At 43.5% G+C, this 24,283-nt stretch overlaps 1 protein-coding gene across 1 annotated transcript; it reads left to right on the forward strand.

The window, feature by feature from the left end:
* Positions 1 to 709: 709 nt before the first annotated feature.
* wars2 (tryptophanyl tRNA synthetase 2, mitochondrial) lies at positions 710 to 23,417 on the forward strand (the record flags this gene model as incomplete). The annotated part of the gene is made up of 6 exons (XM_079219608.1): positions 710 to 814; positions 13,888 to 14,148; positions 17,431 to 17,511; positions 18,898 to 18,980; positions 21,127 to 21,245; positions 22,969 to 23,417. The coding sequence occupies 6 exons, from the start codon at positions 710 to 712 to the stop codon at positions 23,415 to 23,417; spliced, it is 1,098 nt and encodes a 365-aa protein (XP_079075734.1).
* Between the last annotated feature and the right edge of the window lie 866 nt (positions 23,418 to 24,283).

A 24,283-nucleotide genomic window follows, 5' to 3' on the forward strand; every position in this document is an offset into this window, starting at 1 on the left:
AGCAAATTGTTTGTATGTGAAAACCGACTTGACAATTAGCAGTATTCTGATCTGAAGTTTTCAAAATGTATTTGAATATTTTATAACTAAAGTGATGGAAGAAGTACTTGGATCTGTAACTAAAGTAAAAATAGAAATAGTATAGTTTATGCCATTACAAGTAAAAGTACTGAATGAAATATTTTTGCTTGATTAAATTAAATGCAAGTAATAGCAGCAGAATGTACTTAAAATAAAAATAAAAAACACATTCATTATGGCTGCTTTTAAAGGGCTAAATAGTAATTGTATACAGTACTCTTAGTGAATGTACACAGTTATATTCCAATACTGGATACATTTATATTTATTATTATTAATAATAATAATAATAATAATAATAATAATAATAATAATAATAATAATAATAATAATAATAAACATCTAGGTCTCTTAACATGACCCCTATTATAACTTTTGAATGTATTGTTAATGAGATGTATCCTAATTAAGATTAAACTGTTTAAGAATAATGCTACTCCACATAACTGTTGGATTCAGTTCACAGTGGTGGATAAAACAACTTTCCTATTCATTTCAATAACAACATAACAGCACACACTATAATAACCTTTCTATTCATTTTGTACACAACGCGACGAACGGCTGAAACGCAGCTCTCGCATTTTTGTCCCTTCAGAGCCGCCGTAGTGTGATGTCGCAATCCAAGATGGCGCTCCCCGTGCGGACTAGCTTCAAACTTCTCCACCGATTCATTCACAAGTTTACTTCCCCTGAAAGATTACTGTCCTCTGGATCCTGTTCCGGGAACAAGGTCGGTGTGAATATGTTGTTACCTGTAAACGTGTCGCGTGACCGCGGCGGGCTGCGACCCAACGTTGACCCCAAAGGTTGAAACGTCACCGACAGTGTGTGTGTGTGTTGTGAGTGTAATTAAGAGTGAATGTGTTCAAATGTATATTAACATTACATTTATATACATGTATACAACTGTTACATATAGTATAGATATTGTACTTTTTACTGTACTACATGTCAGAGGTACACATTGTATTATTTTACTGTACTACATCTCATATCGTACTTTTTACTGTACTACATCTCAGAGGTACATATTGTATTTTACTGTACTACATGTAAGAGGGAGATATTGTACTTTTAACTATACTACTACATCTAAACATTTTACTACGACTCTCCTTTTTTAATGTATTTATTTAAGTCCTGCACCTGTACTAGAGAAATTGGATTGGAACAATTTTCACCTTTTTTGTTAAATTCGGCGATTGTTTTTTTTTGTTTTTGTAATCGATAAATGGAAGTGTCCATATCTGGACTGAGGAGGAGTGACGTAGAGACGCCGTATACGTCTCTGGTGTCGACCTGTCAATCACCTTGTAGCCCCGCCCCTAAAGCGTCCCCTGCTTTATGGTCTGTTTGACTCTAAATGACCATAATTTACTAAATGAACATCATGCTGTATTGAAGAAGACTTGAAACTAGAGATTGAGACATAAACTCATGTTTACAATGTTTACTGAGGGAATACATCAAGAGAAGTAGAGTCATTTATATAGACTTCTATACAACCAAAGGAGCCACCCCCTGGTGGTCAGGAGAGAGAATGCAGCGTTAACACATGAAGCATATACTTCTATACAACCAGAGGAGTCACCCCTGGTGGTCAAGAGAGAGAATGCAGCTTTAACACATGAAGCATATACTTCTATACAACCTGAGGAGTCGCCCCCTGGTGGTCAGGAGAGAGAATGCAGCTTTAACACATGAGGCATAGACTTCTATACAACCAGAGGAGTCTCCCCGTGGTGGTCAGGAGAGAGAATGCAGCTTTAACACATGAAGCATATACTTCTATACAACCAGAGGAGTCTCCCCCTGGTGGTCAGGAGAGAGAATGCAGCTTTAACACATGAAGCATATACTTCTATACAACCAGAGGAGTCTCCCTCTGGTGGTCAGGAGAGATAATGCAGCTTTAATACATGAAGCATATACTTCTATACAACCAGACTTCTTTTTGCAACAGGAGGACTTGGTGTTTACCTCTTTAAATGTGTGTCTGCTCCATGCCTTCTCTATTTATTTGTTTTAATTGTGTTTCATGATGATCCCCTCGTAAACCATAGTTTATATTCTATAAACTACGAGTGTCGCTGGAGTTTTTACCTTTTCTGTGCAGTCGACTGGCAGCAGCTGAGTGTGAGGCGTGCAGCACGTCTTTGCAATGGAGAAGTATTATTTTTAGGCGTCGTCTACTACCGTGTCCTCGTAACTCTAGGAGGAGAATACTGGTGGAGTTGTTGCTGGAGGTTTTGGTATTTAAAGCCGCTGAAAGGAGTTCTGAGGCTTAAAACAGCAAAGAGTGAAGGGTTCTCCTTCCTTTTGGGTCCGAGATGAAAGCAAACATGGTTACGCCCCGATCCCCGGGGGAAGGGCATTCTGGGAAATGGAGGAAATCAGAAGCTGAAGTTGAAGCAAAACGTGGTTTTCTGTGTCATCGCATGAATTCAACATGATGCATGGATTATTTAGGTTTCAGAAAAGCCACAAAATAGTTTTACTTGTTATTAAGGATCTATTTTTTTAATTTTTATGGTTCCAACATGAATTTAAATCTCACCTTTAAACTATTTTTTAATTAGGAACATTCTGTGGCAGCTTTCATTCGTGACTTGAGCTTTTTCTCTCTCTCTCTCTCCTCGTCTATCTTGAGTTTATTCGCTGCAGTTTCCTCTCCTCTGGCATGTGACATCATATCCTCAGTAGCACTTTTTATTTTTATTTTAAAGGTGCCTATAACTCAGCGGAGAGTTTTCCTCTCATTGCACGGCCGCCGCTTCGGAGAAGCAAATGGGGTGTGAAGTCAAACAACGAGTCCCCCGGCCCGCGTAAGAACAACCGGCGTGTTTCGGTACAACAACGGTGCTAATTATTGAGCCGTTCTTGCATTACGGTGCAGTTAAAGAAAAGTCACCCGTCTGTCCAAAAAGCTGCGTTGTGCCGGTTGATGGACGAGCTGTAACACAGTCTGCACGTTCACAGGCTGTGTTGTGTTAAGGCGAGGCCTCTGGAGAGGCCGCGGAGGTGTGCGACGAGAGGAGGGCTCGAAAAGCATCGCAGCGGTGCTTCATTACCGGCAATAACACCAGGAATGAAGTGTTGCTTTTCATTTGTTTTACATTTTTCTCCAAAATGCGAGTGCAAAAAAAAAAAACCCACCGCCGAGCTCACAAAGCCCCGAAGGTGTGATGTGCGTCAATCGAGACGCTGGAAAATTGTGTTTTTAAAAATAATAATAAATAATAAAAATGTCGCTGAGCCTCAACGGACTGACACGAAGATGAAGTGCGACATTTGTCTCTGACGTTTAAAATATATATGTGTGTGTGTGTGTGTGTGTGTTTGCTTTTTAAATCTAGTCACTTGTGGTTCAAATTAGCTGTTAATGTCTGCTCATAAAATTCAATGTGACACAGCAGATTAAAAGATGTGGTTTTCATAGAGTCATGAATACCTCACACTTTCAACCCGCGGCTGAAAAACGCAACATGTTACTTTTATTTGTTTTCATAATAATAATAAAAATGAACCGCAGCTGAATGTCTTCAAATCTTTGGGGAAGTAGCACGTCTTAGAGGATGTTTTCTAAATCCAGTTCACTGTAATCGAGGCCAGAAGTGGGTTTTGAATGTTTGTCGACTCTTAAGTGAACTTAGGAGTTTTGCATTTTGCGTTTTTTGTTTCTCTGCTGACGTCTGTTCTCCAAAAGTCTCTCAGAAAGTCGTTCATCACAAACGCCTCTGACCCCAGAAAGCTGCTCGGGTATCGGCCGGTACGCCGATCAATATCACGCGATCACATCGTCTATCGGCTCGTTTCTGCTTCAACACGTGTCGCTACTGAGCGTGTGCAAACTCCCGCTGCACACCTGAAGGGTACACTCGCTCGTGGGCTCTGTGTTTCTCTGATGACGCAGCGTTGTGAAGAACACATCTGCGTGGTTATCGGCCGGAGGAGAGCTATCTAACGTTAGCCGTTAGCTGTTAGCAGCCGGAGGACAGCACAGTCCTGTTTGGCTAAATAACCGAGCTAACGCTAACGGAGGTTGCATTGAATTACATTAAGATGCGTTCAAGCTCTATTCAGTAGAAATGAGTATTGAGCAAAGGTCAATTATCATTTTATCATGATGTGTTAAAGAAACTTCAATAAATCCAGTTGTTTGAAGAACAGATGTTATTGAGGGAATTATGGGCTGTTTTAATTAATTTCCTAACAATAACCCAAAGCAGCTTATAATACATTATTAACACTTTTCAATCGAAGCAAATATTTAAATAAAATTAACTATTTCCCAGAATATATTTAAAAAAAATAATGCATCTGTTATATTTTTTTCTGTATTTTTATTTCAATATTTTCAAACGTTTTAGTTTTTTTTTTATGGTTTTAATGCACTGGTGTCAGATTGGTTTTGAAAAACACAAGCTCGGGTATCTGAATCTGTATTTGGAAGGAAAAAAATGGTCCGGAAATTAATCTTTTGATTAATTAACTGGCATAAATGAATCAAACCGGAGTTAATCAGTTGTGCGTTTAACCCGACCGCCTCACGCCTGTGGTCCAGTTACCCGCTGATGGCCGTCACGTCGGCCCCGGCTCCAGGAAACAGGAAGTGACTTCTAATTCGCCTCTCTGTTCTCCTCGGCCTCCAAATTCACTTACTGCTCGGGTGTCGGCTAAAACCATTAGAGCTGAGGGAGAGAGAGAGAGAGGAAACATGGCCGCCCCTTTGAGGACGTTCATTAACGGCCCCTATTTATTTTCAACTGTCAGAAAAGCCCCTCTAATCCTCAGCCGTCCCGTGTAATTGGGTCTGTCGGAGCCGCTCGGCACATTACGAGTTCTCCCCCCAAAGAAACTATCCCACATGTCCACATTTTCATTCTGGCGTCGTGGAATTACGGAATCCGTCGAAGTCCGTGCCACTGATCCCGCAGCACTTTTAATTAAAAGGCAGTAAAAGTTTCTGGTGGCGTGTCTTTGACGCCGCGAAGGAAATGACCGGACTCTTCAGAGACGAGCTGCCGGAGGGCCGTAATTACATATTGATGAATTTATGAAGTGCTGTGCCGTTTAATTTAGTATTATTATTATTATTTTTTGCTGCGTTGCAACTTTTTGAACGTGTTTCTTTTGGGGCATCGTCGGCGCTCCTGTCAGACGCTTGTTTCCCGCGAGCGAAATTAAAATCGCACACGTCGACACGAGGGGGGAGGGGGAGGGGGAGGAGGGGGAGAAGGAGGAGGAGGAGGAGGAAGTGGTTTAATGAAACTATTTGAAACAATTTGGAAGGAAACAAGTAGCTCTGGCATGAACGTGTTTATCTTAACAGCTGCACAGCTGCTGAGCACGTGGTGCAGCGGTACCGGTTCTGAGCCGGCGGTACCGGTCCAGAGCGGATCGGTATTCTGAGGGAGCTAGCGACATGCTGCAGAACCTTTATCAGGGTTCTCACGGCCATGGAGAACCTGGAAAAGTCATTTTTTTAAAAATGGTTATTTCCAGGCCTGGAAAAGTCTTTGAAAAATAAAGAAATCCCAAAAGTTTAGTAAAAGTCATGTAAATGTGTTACATTCATGTGTTCATGACGTGAGTTTGAAATAATTAATATGCTTTTAAAAGGAAGACGCTCAAAATATAAGCAGGCATACATACAGGCATCTATATAAATGTTTATTCTTTTAATCAAACTATTGTCTCATTCATTTGAGTCATTTAAGGTTTACTGTATGCTTTGTATTCTCATTGTTAGTTTAAATACTACATTTACTCACTTTTTACTGTTTACACCCAGATTTCACTAAATGTTTCTAATGGAAAAGTCATGAAACCCACTGGTCAGAATGTGTCTGAACCCTGGATTGTTTTTTTTTATCCACAATGCAAAACCTTTATTCAGAAATATTAACGGCAAGTGCAAGAGAATATTTTCCAGCTCTCTTTGGACACATCCGGGTGTTTTGCACATTGCCGTTCATCATAAATCAGGAACAAGTCTTCAAAGTGGAGGTTTTATTAGATGTTTTATTTTAGTGCGACATGGAGTATTTCCGTGGTTTTAACGTCTTGTTACATCAGCGGTAACGTGACACCGGCGCTGGTACAGTATCAGTTGTCAGTGTTTGTCACTTCTCATAAACCAGAGAGGTCGTTAAAGCTTCCTGTCTTGAACCCCCCCGCCGCATGGAAGTCTGCAGCCCGTTAGGAGCTGCAGGCCGGCGCTGCCTGGTTATTTTTGGAGCACCGTCTGCGGGGGAGTGCTGTTTTTTGAAGGGCCTCCAGTCCATTAATCAGCCGGAGGGACCCCACGGCGCGAGCGGGCCCCGAGCCCTGGCCCGCCACACTGCAGCGTTCTGTTCCCGTACCCCCGCTCTCCGCACAGTGTGAAGCTCAGAGGAACCTCATCAATCTCACCTGTCCCACACGTCAACCGCAGATTTAATCAAACGCTCCTTTCGGGGGCCTTTCGCCTCTGCTCCCCTTGCAGCACACGGAGGAGGAAAAAGAGTCCTGACTGGGCTATAGTCACACTTTTATTCTTATTTATATATATATATATATTTTTTTTTACCACATTGCCTCCTCCTTCCTTTCTCTGGCTTCATTTTGTTGCCGTGTGCCTTTTTGTTTTCTCTGTGGTGGAATCACTTTGTTTCAAGCTGTGGCGTGCACCCACTTTGGCTAAACACACACACATGCGTTTAAGGATAAAGGCGGGGGGGTAATACACTAAACCCCATTTCCTTTTCGATACCTCACTGAAGTGCAGCGCTGCTGGTCGCCGGCGTTAACAGGTCCCAAAGTGAGGAGGAAGAGCGAGATGAAGAAGCGGAGGTGCGTCCAGGTGCGCTCCAGCATGGTGCCGGTGTTAATGGGGTACGGCCCGGGACGGAGGAGGAACACTGAACCCTGTGTGTCGGGGCGCCCGGCAGGGGGGAGAAAATAACCCCGCCGTCTGTTTGACGCATCTCGGCCTCTGGTCCAGGTCTGCAGCTCCGGACCGGCCCACAAAGAGCCGATGGTGTCGCTCACAGCGTGGGCGCGCGGGCAGAGGTTGTTTTTTCGAGATGTGTTGAAATTGGCGCTGGTAAAATGGCGGTCGGTAGTGAGAGAGATGTCAGTGGCCCACTGCGGGACGCCCGGGTTCTGGTGTGATGTATGAGGCCTGAAAATCGGCCCGGGAGAGATCTGAGGAGAGAAGTCCAAGCTCAACGAAAACAAGGAAGAAAACAACATGGCCGTGATAACCTTTTAGAAACCAACCTATTTTTAGGCCCTTTCCTTGAAAATGTCTTAACCAAACTAAAAAGGGTTTATCTCTGCAACCACTAGAGCTGTTTGAATAATGTTGGTGTTATAATAAAAGATGCACATGTGAGATGTTGTTCAGAAGTGTAAATATCAGTCTATATGTTACTGGTTAAGAGTAAATGAAGATGACACACAGAAAAAAAAGAAAAGGTTTCAGGAATAAAACAAAATCTCTTTCAGGATGATTATTTCTTTGAAATGATGCAGCTGTAAGGTCCAACTCTAACCCAAATCATAGCTCAATATGTGAACATTCTCTAACCCAAATCATAGCTCAATATGTGAACATTCTCTAACCCAAATCATAGCTCAATATGTGAACATTCTCTAACCCAAATCATAGCTCAATATGTGAACATTCTCTAACCCAAATCAGAGCTCAATATGTGAACATTCTCTAACCCAAATCAGAGCTCAATATGTGAACATTCTCTAACCCAAATCATAGCTCAATATGTGAACATTCTCTAACCCAAATCATAGCTCAATATGTGAACATTCTCTAACCCAAATCATAGCTCAATATGTGAACATTCTCTAACCCAAATCATAGCTCAATATGTGAACATTCTCTAACCCAAATCATAGCTCAATATGTGAACATTCTCTAACCCAAATCATAACTCAATATGTGAACATTCTCTAACCCAAATCATAGCTCAACATTTTAATTTTCTCATGTACCAAACCATATATTTCACTTGTATATATTCATAAAACAAGCTATGATTTACAGTTTTATATAACAATCACTGCTCGGTCACATCAACGGTGAATCTCAAGTTCCTGCTCTTTGTTGTCAAATCAACTTTCCAGTGACGCAGTTTCCCTCCAACATTTAAAACTTATTTTATTCTGAAATATGAAATATAACACTGTGGTCTTTTAGTAAATTGGTCTGTTTGTAACACCGTCCCCTCAGAGAACGTGTTGCCAACGCCTCAAATGAAGGATCAGGCTCAATCAATTACTGAAAGAAGGAATTAAAGGAAGTAGTCAACAGCGCGAGACAAATTATTATTATATATATGTGTGTGTGTATATATATATATATTTAGTGTATATGTATATTGTTAATTATAAAAAGTGTTTCATGGTCTGGTCTCGGAGCGTTTTTGTTTGACATTCTTGTCTCTGACGCGATGAATCCAACGTTTGTCGTTCAGTTCCCACAACGAAGAGGAAATGTTGTTTCATTGGAATCCTGGAAGCAGATTTCCTCTGAAACTGAAGAAGAAGAAGAAGAAGAAGAAGAAGAAGAAGAAGAAGAAGAAGAAGAAGAAGAAGAAGAAGAAGAAGAAGAAGAAGAAGAAGAAGAAGAAGAAGAAGAAGAAGAAGAAGAAGAAGAAGAAGAAGAAGAAGAAGAAGAAGAAGAAGAAGAAGAAGAAGAAGAAGAAGAAGAAGAAGAAGAAGAAGAAGAAGAAGAAGAAGAAGAAGAAGAAGAAGAAGAAGAAGAAGAAGAAGAAGAAGAAGAAGAAGACGACGACCGTTGTTTGTTCTTTAAACAAAGTGAATGTTTTCCATTTATAATTTTCCACCAGCGTCAGTCTTTAGCGTGAGCCGTCACATTCGTAGTGGACGGACACCTTAACTTAGCTTAACTCATGTTGATGTAGCAACATGTTTGCACACAACCTCCGTCCCACAGGAGGTGACCACACACACATACACACACACACACACCCAGACAAATGAACATGTATTCCTGTAAAGGTGCCGTGAGTGTGAAAACATGGCCTTTTTGTGTGTGTGTGTGTCGTGTATATAACCTTCTAGCTTGTTGGCGTTAATGTCACACACACACACACACACACACACACACACGTGGTGTGTAATGCGTTCAGCATATGGCAGACGTGGATGAAGCTTTCGTCACCATGTCGATGATGTAATGCAACAGCCTGTCAAGAGTCGGACATATGAGGAAGAGAACAACCAGCACTTGACTCCGTTTAACGGTGATTTCGTCCAATAAAAAGAGATAATATTTAGTTTGCATTGATCTCAGATAAAGCTGGGTATAAATAAATGGCTCTATAGCGCCACCTATAGTTGTTTTTCAGTCAAAAAGCCCACACTCATCGCTCCCTATGGCCGCTGGACTTGAAATTGTCCAGTTACGTCTGCTCTACAAAAAAGTCAATCAGAGCATTAAGCTCCGCCTACTTACATTTTTCTTTGAATTTTGTGAAAAACATTATTTTGAACTCTTCTGCCACGCTCTGGCTGATTGATGCCAAATTGGCTGTGGGTCATTATTGGATCTATGTCATCAAACATTTTCAAAATCTTGTTTATCTCATTGTGTTTAGAAGATATGGACCAATGAACCTCTAAGGGGCGTGGCTTAGTACATCAATCCACATAATATCCAAATCACTTGGCCTATCATCACCAAATACGTAGCATATGTTCACATCGCATCCTTTAACTTACCCTGTGGTTTTCATTCTATTCAGACACTTTTGCTGATACGTTGTCATAGCGCCACCTACTGGCAAAAGGAAATTACATGTTTTATATTTTGATGTATTACTCCTAGCCAGTTGACCAGATCAGTCGCAAAGTAAAACCACAACACATTGATGATACTTCATCATGAATATTGTAAGTTTTCTACTACCCATAGCCTACTACTACTACTACAACTGACTCTACTACTACTGACTCTACTACCATTACTACTACTAACTTCTACTACTACTGACTATACTACTACTGCGTCAACTACTACTACTCTACTATTACTGACTCTACTACCATTACTACTACTGAATCTACTACTACTACTAACTTCTACTACTACTAACTTCTACTACTACTGACTATACTACTACTGCGTCAACTACTACTACTACTGACTCTACTACTACTGACTCTACTACCATTACTACTACTGAATCTACTACTACTACTAACTTCTACTACTACAACTACTAATACTACTGACTCTACTACCATTACTACTACTGAATCTACTACTAACTTCTACTACTACTAACTTCTACTACAACTAACTTCTACAACTGACTATACTACTACTGCGTCAACTACTACTTACTCTACTACTACTGACTCTAATACTACTGTGTCAACTCCTACTATTCTACTACTACTTACTCTACTAGTACTGACTCTACCACTACTTTAATTACCTTAGTGATTAAAAGTTATCAAAAGTTTTATGTTTTTTTTTACTGCATAGTCGTGGCGGCCATTTTGAATGAATGAATTTCCATTAAACAAGCTCATGTAACTCCTCTGGATTTGCTCAAATCTGTCCCAAACTTGCCATGCTTAATCAAATTCACGACCTGAGTGTGTCAACAAGCCAATTTTCACTCAGAGTCAAAGCGCCACCTACTGGCGACAGGAAGTCAGTGTTATGTGACAAACAGCTTTGGGCCCGTACATCGCTGCTTGCAGCTTAAATGTACTGTTTTGATGTTTCAGGTCTCTATCAAGTTGTTTTGAATCTAGAAGCTACACCTTTTAACACAGGAAGAGGAACACGTATTTTGAATGTTTTAATTATTTCTCTTGCACGGGTTTTTAAAATGGCGGCCTGTGGCCAAAGAATGCCGGATGATAATATATTTATGAGCGCCGTGTTCTTGACCAACGTTTAATCGCTTCCCACCATTCGCTGTCTCCTCTGTCATCGTCGCTGTGCTGGATTTACTGCGCTCTCTTCCAGCACCCATGCAGTCTCTTTTAAACATGTAGCGTGGAGAGGCGGCGGCCTGGAGGCGGTGGAGGCGGCGGCGGCGTTGTGCGCGCGCGGTGGCGCGATTGCCCGGTGGCTGCTTAGCCGCGGCGTTGACTCTCATTTGACACTCGATTGGCTCAAATGACACCATTACCATGTCTGCATGGCTAATGGCTTCCCCCGGGGGGCGCCGCGGAGGGGGGAACATGCGTTTGGTGTGTCAGCTCGAGGTGAGAACACACATGAGCCAGACTCGGAGGAGGGGAGGGGGGGGCCGTCCACACCCAAATCAATCCTGACACCTCTTAAGAGGCTCTCAGCATCAATGGCACACCAGTGCAATTACCCCGTCGGTAATGACATAAGCACCCAGTTCCTTCCTGCCCCTCTCTCTCTCTCGCTCTCTCTCCTTCGCCGGGCAGCGACCCGCTCCCTCAGGCCAGTAGATGGAGACTTTGTGGGCCGATACGCTGGCCTCAGAACAGTTGTTATTCGAGCTGTGGGGCCCCCGCTGGTGAGAGAGCAGCTGCTATCTGATCTCGGCGTCCCTCAGCCGGATTGAATGTGGCGTCGCTCGGGCTCGCTGTCAAGATAGACGATTTCTCCGCAGCGTCCGAAGAGGATATCCTCCGAAAAAGGCCTTTGGGTTTTAATGATCGGTTGAGATAAACTTGAGCGATCGCCAGACAGGTCTGAGGCGATAACGCTCGTCCGTCCAGCTGTTGCTGTTTACGACCCGTCAACACGTCTCGCGTCAATTAAACGATTGTTACACAATCAACCTCCACGTAGTCTCAACAACTGTGGCGGACATTCGCTGGTTTGTCACTGGTTTGTGGACCGATGTTATGAAGCCATGTTATTTTTTTTGCAACCAATAATCAGAAGTTACCATATATGTACTGAAGATGAGTGACATAGACGTCATAAATGTCTCTGGTGTCGACCTGTCAATCACCTTGTAGCCCCGCCCTAAAGCATCCCCTTTATGGTCTGTTTGACACTAAATGACCATAATTTACTAAATGAACATCATGCTGTATTGAAGAAGACTTGAAACTAGAGATTGAGACATAAACTCATGTTTACAATGTTTACTGAGGGAATACATCAAGAGAAGTAGAGTCATTTATATAGACTTCTATACAATCAGAGGAGTCACCCCCTGGTGACCAGGAGAGAGAATGCAGCTTTAATACATGAAGCATATACTTCTATACAACCAGAGGAGTCGCCCCCTGGTGGTCAGGAGAGAGAATGCAGCTTTAATACATGAAGCATATACTTCTATGCAACCAGAGGAGTCGCCCCCTGGTGGTCAGGAGAGAGAATGCAGCTTTAATACATGAAGCATATACTTCTATACAACCAGAGGAGTCGCCCCCTGGTGGCCAGGAGAGAGAATGCAGCTTTAATACATGAAGCATATACTTCTATACAACCAGAGGAGTCGCCCCCTGGTGGTCAGGAGAGAGAATGCAGCTTTAATACATGAAGCATATACTTCTATACAACCAGAGGAGTCGCCCCCTGGTGGTCAGGAGAGAGAATGCAGCTTTAATACATGAAGCATATACTTCTATACAACCAGAGGAGTCACCCCCTGGTGGTCAGGAGAGAGAATGCAGCTTTAACACATGAAGCATAGACTTCTATACAACCAGAGGAGTCGCTCCGTGGTGGTCAGAAGAGAGAATGTAGCTCTAACACATGAAGCATAGACTTCTATACAACCAGAGGAGTCGCCCCGTGGTGGACACTAGAGAGAATGCAGCTTTAACACACATGAAGCATATACTTCTATACAACTAGAGGAGTCGCCCCCTGGTGGCCAGTAGAGAGAATGCCCCCCACACACCAACAAGGACATCAGTCACCACCTCGTCACCTGTGAGTTGGAGCAACGGGGGCCAACCCACAGCGCCGCATCTCTGCCGGGAACTGAACCAGGGCCTCCACGGTGGGCAGGCGCATGTGCGTCACCAAACACGTTGTCTTTCTAGCTGCCCAACAAAAACACAGAGCGTCTCTGTGTGTTTCTGGTCCATCGAAAAATCCCAAATCTACTGTGTAACCCGGCTGTCGGGGGAGAAGCCCTGAGGGTGCCGGCCCTCTAATTGCATCATGTGGCGCTCGGTGCCACAAGCGGTGGTTGAGGCGACTCCTCTTCCAGCATGGGCCGATTTCTTTCCTTTAAAAAGCCAAAGTTCAGCGGGTGCGGGCCCGAGGCCAGAAGCAACGAGGCGGCGGTCGGGTCCGACCAGGCTCTGCAGAAAGAGAAACACAATGTTTGCCCAGCGGCGTGAGGGCGAGCGCTGCTATTCTGGCTCCAGTTAAACACGGTCAACGTGTTGGTGATCGGACGGTATTTCTATGGTCCTGCCTCCCCCTCCTCTTCCACTGTCCTCCCCCGGAGGCCTTGAAGTTGGCCGGACGGATGTTTTAATTGTTATCGTTGGCCGGCGAGGCGATGCATTCTTTGTGCTGGACGTGTTTGGGGGAGAACGGAGGTGCTATCCACGGAGTTAGCATCTCGGTAGCACAAGCGTGACGGCTGCTGGCTCCAAACCTGCCAATAGTTTAACACGGACACTTCGGTCTCTGCAGGCTTTCTCACCTTTGCACCTTCTCCCCAAACACGAGTTTCTCTTCTCTTTTCTTTTCCTCTGGTCGTAGTGTAGGATTTTAAATCATTACTGCATTGATTCTGATGTCTTGGAAACTTGAATGCACTATTAAAATGTGAATAAATCCACCCTGAGCATGTTCCCCTTCTTCTCCAGGATCCTCCGGCAGGTGGACGCGTGTTCTCTGGGATCCAGCCGACCGGGGTGCCCCACCTGGGCAACTACCTGGGCGCCCTGGAGAACTGGGTGGGCCTGCAGGACCAGTATCCCTCGGTGCTCTACAGCATCGTGGACCTGCACTCCATCACGCAGCCTCAGGACCCGGTGCAGCTCAGGAGCAACATCCTGGACATGGCGGCCAGCCTGCTGGCCTGCGGCATCGACCCGGAGAGGGCGATACTCTTCCAGCAGTCTCAGGTGAGGGATGGAGGGATGGAGGGATGGATGGAGGGATGGATGGAGGGATGGATGGATGGAGGGATGGATGGAGGGATGGATGGAGGGATGGATGGATGTCTGCTGTGTTTCATTACAAGCTGGATTTCAAATTTTCTCAGCTGGACCGGTGTGTCCACAACAGGATTTTCTTTCCCTGCATGTTTCTTAATGGAAATGTCAAGACGGTTATTCGTCTAATATTAACATCTACATGTTCTTTTTATGCCTATGAGTCATAGACTGTATATAACAAGTCATGGTGACGTCACCAGTTGGTTTATGGACTGATGGTATGAGTTCGGCGATTGCATGGTCGCCATCTTGCCTTTTTTTTTACGACTGACGGACAGGCTGAAAAATCAAGTTTTGTTGTTGAACTCAACAATGTATTAATAATAATGTAGTAATACATTGTTGAATTTTTCAGAGTTCAACAACAAAACTTCCAAATGAACAAAACATATGACCTGGATTTAGCTCCATAGAGTCTGGAGGGATCTTCTTTGCACAAACGTCCACCTGCACCTCAAAGATTAGGGGTCAAAAGGTCAACGCTTTTGGACATCTATATGCTATTCATGAGAATTTCACACACATTTTGATCAGGATAAAAACAATGAAGCGAGGATATGTTGAACAGACATGAATGTAAACACCGGTGAGCCGGTGAATGTAGTTTCATACATTGCACAATGTAAATGTTATATAATCAACTACTCATTTTTTATTTAAAAATATTATTAGGCAGGCTCTTTAATCTAAATATAAATTCCCTGACTGCAATATATGAATGCATCCAAAGTGAATATCAGCATCTTTCTTGCAAAGCGGGTGCAGACGTTCAGCCGGTCGTCTCCGGCTGTTTACCTGTTAGCTTCACCCAAAGCGCTGATTTTATGGCTCCTGATTCTTATCGCCGCTGTACGCTCTGTACACACACACACACACACACACACACACACACACACACACACACACACACACACACACACACACACACACACACACACGAAGGAGGCGAGAAGGAGGCGAGAAGGAGAAGTCAGAACAGCTGCTTGATTCTCTTTTGACGCCGTGTGTTTTCTTACTCAAAGGTTTAGAAGTTGAAGTGTGTGTGAGAAAGAGTTCAGTCCATCTGTGTTTCTCTGCACACACACATACACACACACACACACACACACACACATACACAGTCCTATTTTTATTCCCGTTTAGCTTCATGCCACATAACTTGGCAGCGGCCCTCCTGTTGAACGCTCCGGCTCCACATGTAAAAATACAACGGCCGCCCAAAGAAAATACTCCACTTCATTGAAAAAAAAAAAATCTGGTATGAAAAACCAACGAATCCTCGTGCAGCGGTTCGTATGATATCTCATGAAAAATATATTCCTCGTCTCAATTAATTACGTACAATCTTTCTAAATTTACTTCCATCTTCACAGGAAAACAACTATGTTATGTTTATGCAGCAAAACTATTTAGTTATGTTTATAAAAGATCGTAAAATACTTAGTTAGGTTTAGGAAAAGATTGTAAAATACGTAGTTAGGTTTAAAAAATATTGTAAAATACGTAGTTAGGTTTATAAAAGATCGTGAAATACTTAGGTTTAGGAAAAGATCGTAAAATACGTAGTTAGGTTTAAAAAAGATCGTGAAAAACGTAATAAGGTTTAAAAAAGATCGTGAAAAACGTAATAAGGTTTAGAAAAGATCGTGAAAAACGTAATAAGGTTTAGAAAAGATCGTGAAATACTTAGTTCGGTTTAAAAAATATCGTAAAATACGTAGTTAGGTTTAAAAAAAGATCGTGAAAAACATATTTAGGTTTAGAAAAGATCGTGAAAAACTTATTTAAGTTTCGAAAAGATCGTGAAAGACTTAGTTAGGTTTAGGAAAAGATCGTAAAATACGTAGTTAGGTTTAAAAAAGATCGTGAAAAACGTGTTTAGGAAAAGGTTGTGAAATACTTAGTTCAGTTTCAGAAAATTTATTTTGGTGACAGAGAGACTTCTTCCTTTGAGAAGTGAGAAATGAGAGAAGAACAAAGTAGACAATGTTTATTCCGAGTCGGCTCTGTTAATATCAGGAGATTCAGATCAATATCTTTTATTATGGTTTATTGTGACTGACGAGAGAAGCAGCGCTCTCCTCCGCCACATGGAGGCGCTATGGAGTCCTCCTGTCTCTGACCTCTGACCTCTGTTTGGTTAACGTTGGTCTGTGATGCTGTCTTCTCCTTCTCTTTTCTTCCCTTCCTTCCCCTCCTCAGTGTTCCTCTCCTTACTCTCTTCCTGCTAATTTTTCCTCTTCTCATCTGTGTTCTTCTCCCTCTTCCTCTCCTCCTTCTTTCTCTTCTTCCTCCTCATCTCCTCCTCTCTTTTCTTCTCCTTCTACCTCTTCATCTCCTCCTCTCTTTTCTTCTCCTTCTACCTCTTCATCTCCTCCTCTTTTCTTCTCCTTCTACCTCTTCATCTCCTCCTCTTTCTTTTTCCTCTCCTCATCCATGTTTTTCTCCCTCTTCCTCTCCTTCTTCATCTCCTCCTCCTTCCTCTCTTTCTTTTTCCTCTCCTCCTCCTCCGTTCTCTTCTTCCTCTCCTCTTTCTTTTCCCTCAGTTCCTCTCCTTCTTCCTCTTTCCTCTTCCCCGTATTCCCCTCTTCCTGCTTATTTTCCTCTCATCCGTGTTCTTCTCCCTCTTCCTCTCCTTCCTCATTTCCTCCTCCTTCCTCTCCTCCTTTTTTCTTTTCTTCCTCCCCTCCTTCATCTCCTCCTCTTTCTTTTTCCTCTCCTCAACCATGTTCTTCTCCCTCCTCCTTCCTCTCCTTTTTATTTTTCCTCTCCTCCTCCTCCTTTCTCGTCTTTCTCTCCTTCATCTCCTCTTTTCTCTTCTCCTTCTCAGCCTCCTCCTCCTCCTTCTTCTTCTACTTCTTCTTCTTCTTCTTCTTCTTCTTCTTCTCCCTCTCCTCTTCATCGTTTCCCTGATTAAAAGCTCTGACATGTTCTATAACTGAATCTTGTTATTTAAGTTAGCAGCTTTATAGAAAGTTAAATAACATAAAACATGTGAACATAAACATAAAGGAGCCACAAAGCTGCCGTCTGCACCTTTACCTCAAACACTCATAATAACTTAGATAATGTTTGATAACCATGTTATTACCTTTACATCCTCTGAAGCTTATTCATAGCACATCATCTGATATATATATATATATATATATATGTATATGTATTTATATGTCCTCTCCCTGGCTGCAGGTGTCGCAGCACGCTGAGCTCTCCTGGATCCTCGGCTGTCTGACCAGCATGCCTCGCCTCCGACACCTGCCGCAGTGGAAGGTGAGTCATGAGCGTGATTGTGTTTAATAATCACGTTTAATCATCACGTTTAATCATCAGTGAGCAGAGGCAGTATTTCCGTATCACTGAGTACAACTTGTCTTATATTTCCTGCTGCTCGCTTGTGACAGGATGGATTCTTCTATTCAAACATCAAGGAGATAAAATATCAAATCATATTTTTTAATTGTCCAACGTAAAGTCTGCTTTTAACTTCAGTTTAATGGTCGCTAATTAGGATCTTTTCCATTTCCTCGACCCTCTTAATCCAACATGATTCCACTTATTTTCATCCAGACACATGCAGCTTTATTACTCTTTAATACCATTTAATACATTACATTTATGTATATATATATATATATATATATATATATATATATATATATATCCTTTGTACCCTTTATTACCTATTAATACCCTTTATTACCTTTTAATACCTGTTATACCCTTTTTTACCGTTGTATTCCCTTTATACCCTTTATTACCATTTTATTCCCTTTTATACCCTTTATTACCTTTTAATACCCTTTATTACCTTTTAATACCCTTTATTACCTTTTAATACCTTTATTACCATTTTATACCCTTTTATACCATTTATTACCTTTTAATACCCTTTATTACCTGTTACACCCTTTTTTACCCTTGTATACCTTTATACCCTTTGTACCCTTTATTACCTTTTAATACCCTTTATTACCTTTTAATACCTGTTATTCCCTTTTTTACCGTTGTATACCCTTTATACCCTTTATTACCATTGTATTCCCTTTTATACCCTTTATTACCATTTTATACCCCTTTATACCCTTTTTTACCTTTTAATACCCTTTATTACCTTTTATTACCTGTTACAAACTTGTATACCCTTGTATTCGCTTTATACCCTTTATTACCTTTTAATACCCTTTATTACCGTTTAATACCCTGTATTACCTTTTTCTACCTGTTGCACCCTTGTATACCCTTTTAATACCCTTTATTACCCTTTTATACCCTTTTAATACCCTGTATTACCTGTTACACCCTTGTATACCCTTTATTACCCTTTATACCCTTTATTACCTTTTAATACCTGTTATACCCTTTATTACCCTTGTATACCCTTTATACCCTTTATTACATTTTAATACCCTTTATACCCTTTATTACCCTTTATACCATTATACCCTTTTATACCCTTTATTACCGTTTAATACCTTTAATACCCTTAATACCCTTTATACCCTGTTTCTACGTAGAAACTGAGAACCAATCATTAAAAAGTCTTAAAACGGACGAGGTCTCTTTCTGGGGGAGAAGAAAGTAATTTTGTATTTATTTATCTTTGCTTGTTTTTAGTTTTTATTTCAACTTGTCTTCCTCTTCCTCTGTTCCCCTCAGATGAAGAGCAAACTAAAGAATGAAGGCAGCGTTGGTCTCTACACGTATCCGGTCCTCCAGGCTGCCGACATTCTCCTCTACAAGTGAGATATATGTGTGTGTGTAACATGTGTGTGTGTAACATGTTTCTATTGCATCTCTTCATGCAACATTGAGAATCATCTGTCTTCATGCAGCAACATTGAATGTCTCTTTTATATTTCATATTATTTAACCGATAAAGCATGTTTATAGTTGATGGTTTTGGTTGTTTACCTCCACAGACACATGGGGTCTATTTCCTCCAGTGTCAACAGTGTGTTCTGGTTTATCCAGAGAAGTGGGGACATGGTTTCTGCTTCCTTCTCATATCTACTGAAGGAGAAAATAAACCCAAAACCATCTCCTCCACAACATGAACATTCTGGGATTTATTAGAGATGTGGTCTCTCAGGTCCCCATGTTGCTCCTTCTGGTCTCTCAGGTCCCCACGTTGCTCCTTCTGGTCTCTCAGGTCCCCATGTTGCTCCTTCTAGTCTCTCAGGTCCCCACGTTGCTCCTTCTGGTCTCTCAGGTCCCCATGTTGCTCCTTCTAGTCTCTCAGGTCCCCATGTTGCTCCTTCTGGTCTCTCAGGTCCCCATGGTGCTCCTTCTAGTCTCTCAGGTCCCCACGTTGCTCATCTGGTCTCTCAGGTCCCCATGTTGCTCCTTCTGGTCTCTCAGGTCCCCATGGTGCTCCTTCTGGTCTCTCAGGTCCCCACGTTGCTCATCTGGTCTCTCAGGTCCCCACGTTGCTCCTTCTAGTCTCTCAGGTCCCCACGTTGCTCCTTCTGGTCTCTCAGGTCCCCACGTTGCTCCTTCTGGTCTCTCAGGTCCCCACGTTGCTCCTTCTGGTCTCTCAGGTTCCCATGTTGCTCCTTCTGGTCTCTCAGGTCCCCACGTTGCTCCTTCTGGTCTCTCAGGTCCCCACGTTGCTCCTTCTAGTCTCTTAGGTCCCCACGTTGCTCCTTCTAGTCTCTCAGGTCCCCATGTTGCTCCTTCTGGTCTCTCAGGTCCCCACGTTGCTCCTTCTGGTCTCTCAGGTCCCCACGTTGCTCCTTCTGGTCTCTCAGGTCCCCATGTTGCTCCTTCTAGTCTCTCAGGTCCCCACGTTGCTCCTTCTAGTCTCTCAGGTCCCCATGTTGCTCCTTCTGGTCTCTCAGGTCCCCACGTTGCTCCTTCTAGTCTCTCAGGTCCCCACGTTGCTCCTTCTGGTCTCTCAGGTCCCCATGTTGCTCCTTCTAGTCTCTCAGGTCCCCATGTTGCTCCTTCTGGTCTCTCAGGTCCCCATGGTGCTCCTTCTAGTCTCTCAGGTCCCCACGTTGCTCATCTGGTCTCTCAGGTCCCCATGTTGCTCCTTCTGGTCTCTCAGGTCCCCATGGTGCTCCTTCTGGTCTCTCAGGTCCCCACGTTGCTCATCTGGTCTCTCAGGTCCCCACGTTGCTCCTTCTAGTCTCTCAGGTCCCCACGTTGCTCCTTCTGGTCTCTCAGGTCCCCACGTTGCTCCTTCTGGTCTCTCAGGTCCCCACGTTGCTCCTTCTGGTCTCTCAGGTTCCCATGTTGCTCCTTCTGGTCTCTCAGGTCCCCACGTTGCTCCTTCTGGTCTCTCAGGTCCCCACGTTGCTCCTTCTAGTCTCTTAGGTCCCCACGTTGCTCCTTCTAGTCTCTCAGGTCCCCATGTTGCTCCTTCTGGTCTCTCAGGTCCCCACGTTGCTCCTTCTGGTCTCTCAGGTCCCCACGTTGCTCCTTCTGGTCTCTCAGGTCCCCACGTTGCTCCTTCTGGTCTCTCAGGTCCCCACGTTGCTCCTTCTAGTCTCTCAGGTCCTCATGTTGCTCCTTCTGGTCTCTCAGGTCCTCATGTTGCTCCTTCTGGTCTCTCAGGTCCTCATGTTGCTCCTTCTGGTCTCTCAGGTCCCCATGTTGCTCCTTCTGGTCTCTCAGGTCCCCACGTTGCTCCTTCTGGTCTCTCAGATCCCCATGTTGCTCCTTCTAGTCTCTCAGGTCCCCACGTTGCTCCTTCTGGTCTCTCAGGTCCCCATATTGCTCCTTCTGGTCTCTCAGGTCCTCATGTTGCTCCTTCTGGTCTCTCAGGTCCTCATGTTGCTCCTTCTGGTCTCTCAGGTCCTCATGTTGCTCCTTCTGGTCTCTCAGGTCCTCATGTTGCTCCTTCTGGTCTCTCAGGTCCTCATGTTGCTCCTTCTGGTCTCTCAGGTCCACTCACGTCCCCGTCGGAGAGGATCAGGTCCAGCATTTGGAGCTGGCTCAGGATCTGGCTCGCATCTTCAACAACTGCTACGGAGACCTGTTCCCTGAACCCGTCGCCCTGCTCAGTAAGGACACACACACACACACACACACACACACACACACACACACACACACAGCTTGTTGCATTTTAATCTGAGAGTTATGAACATTAACGGAGAGCGTTGTGTATTTCTGAATGAAATCACTTTTTTTCTTTTCTTTTATAGTTTTCTTCTGTAACTGATCCAATAACACGTGACCTAAATCTTCTGGTGAAGCCTGAATATTTCAACAGGTTTTAATAGAAACTGAACTAAAACACGAGTGTGAGAGCTCTGCTTTGGAATGAAGAAGGAAATTAAACATGAGGAACTCGTATCTCTGGGGACAAATTCAAGAACTTCTATGTGAAATGATTAATTTTGTTCTTTGCTCTTTTTGGTTTTTCTTTTTTTGACTGAAACTCAGATTTTGGCCAGATTTATTTTTGATTTTTGTATATTAAAGGAGCAGTCGCACATTCAGCCGTTCAGCAAATATAAAAAATGTGAGAAATATTTTCCGATTAGCCTATTTACTGAATATATATTTCTTTGTTTGGATTCTGTTTAGTTGGAGATGAATCGTTGTGTTTCTTTAGCAGCGAGTCGGCTGCTGGCTCTGTGATTTATTCATTTATTTATATTCTTTTTGATTGAACCCTTTATCCGCTGTGAGATGAAGCGCCCTGACGCTCTTACTTCTCCTGCATTTAACCGTGAAAGTACCATATTTGCATTAAAGGAATATCTATATTTCTCCAGCATAACGCTGCTTCTTGCCCGTGAGCAGCTCTGAGGTTCCACATTGTTCTGGTTTCATGTTGAAGTGATGGCTTCATGGCTTCATGGCTTCATGCTCAGACTGATTATCAGATTCATAACAGCAAAGTGGAGTCAGTCATGTGTGCAGAGCAGCTTTGATTAAAGAAATATCATCCTCTCTTCCATCCGTATAATAAAAGGGTAACAGGGGGGATGTCCTCGAGATGACTTCAGTGGTGGGGGGGGCTCATCTTTATCGCTCGTCTTTTTTGGGCGAAGCCCAGTTGCAAGTCACCACCTTCCGTTGGAAAAAAATACTTTTTAGAGTTAATAAAGACGTCTAAACAGGACCTGGAACGAGGGACGGAGGTGGATGATGAATAAGAGAGGAAAGGAAATCCCAGCTCTTGCAGTCTACTCATCACTTCACACCGAGATTCGTCTGTTTCACACACACACACACACACACACACACACACACACACACACACACACACACACGGCTGTAATGAAACATTCTTTCCTGCACAAAGACTCATTTCATCATTTCTCTCACGCTGTTCTTCATCTTAAAGGGGAACGTTGGTGTTTTTTAATGGCCGTCGCCATCTTGTTTTTTGGCATCCAGTGAACAGGAAGTGACCATATTTAGACTGAGGAGAGACGTAGAGACGCAGTATACGTCTCTGGTAGTAACCTGTCAATCACCTTGTAGCCCCGCCCCTAAAGCATCTCCTGCTTTATGGTCTGTTTTACTCTAATTGACCATAATTTACTAAATTAACATCATGCTGTATTGAAGAAGACTTGAAGCATTCTGCAGTATTAATATTTCACGACCTTTTTCTAAACCTAACTTAGTATTTCACTGTGAAGACTTTTATTTTGAAAGGGCCGTAAGCGTGTTGTGTTGCTGGACGTTCGTAGGAAGCGTTGGTGGCACGTTGTCTTTTCTTTCTCTCATCATATTAATAATCTTCTGGATCTGATTTCCTCCCTTCAGGCTCAACACGGAAGGTCAAGTCCCTCCGCGACCCCTCTGTCAAGATGTCCAAATCCGACCCCCAGACCATGGCGACGATCTTCATCACCGACTCCCCCGACGACATCGCCCTGAAGGTACGCCGCGCCGTCACCGACTTCACCTCCGAGGTGACCTTCGACCCGCAGGCGCGGCCCGGCGTGTCCAACCTGGTGACCATCCACGCCGCCGCGGCCTCCATCGGCGTGGAGGAGGCGGTGACGCGGGCGCGGGGGATGGACACGGCGGCCTACAAGACGCTGGTCACCGAGACCGTGGTCCAGAGGCTGACACCCATCCGGGAGGAGATCCAGAGGCTGAGGGCGGACCGCGCCCACCTGGAAGGGGTTCTGGCTCGGGGGACCCTCCGGGCTCAGGAGCTGGCGGCTCCGGTTCTCCAGGAGGTCCGGCAGAGGGTCGGGTTCTGCTGAGTGGAGGGCTGAATGGAGGGTTCTGCCGAGTGGAGGGTTCTGCTGAGTGGAGGGCTCTGCCGAGTGGAAGGTTCTGCCGAGTGGAGGGTTCTGCCGAGTGGAGGGTTCTGCCGAGTGGAGGGCTCTGCCGAGTGGAGGGCTCTGCCGAGTGGAGGGCTCTGCCGAGTGGAGGGTTCTGCCGAGTAGAGGGTTCTGCCGAGTGGAGGGTTCTGCCGACTTCAGACTTTCAGACTTCATCCAAAACGACGGTTCTGTATTCAACGATGACAGAATATTAACTTTTGTTCTCGTTCCAAAGACGCTGTCGCTTTTTTATTTATTTACTCGTCCTTTGACTTCTGTCTGTGTGAGTTTCTTCAAATACTAAAAGTAAAGATTACTTTCTCATATTCTTCTTTCCATTGTTTTTGTTCTCTGAGCTAAAAGCAGAAAAAATGCAAATAAAACTGAAACTGATCCAATTCAAGCATTTTGTTTTATTATTTTTTTTCCATATTTTCCTCTGAGTGTGACCTCTGACAGGATTTCTGGAAACACAATTCCTCACAAGTTGCTTTAGAAAGCTCAAAAAACTCCTCCAGATAAACAGAATATAATATTAGCACTAACTCACAGTTAAAAGCTACTGGCACTTTGATGTTGTGCTGATGAGCAATGAACCTACGAGAGAAGACTCATTCATAATGAATGACGGGTCTAAAACTAATAACTCAGTATAAATACTCTGTTACGAGTAAAGGAGTAGTATAAATACTGTTACAAGTAGAGGAGTAATACCACACAGTATAAATACTCTGTTACGAGTAGAGGAGTAATAACACACAGTATAAATACTCTGTTACGAGTAGAGGAGTAATAACATAGCA

Source organism: Taurulus bubalis, assembly GCF_910589615.1.
Source record: "Taurulus bubalis genome assembly, chromosome: 1".
In the NCBI taxonomy this organism is placed as follows: Eukaryota; Metazoa; Chordata; class Actinopteri; order Perciformes; family Cottidae; genus Taurulus; species Taurulus bubalis.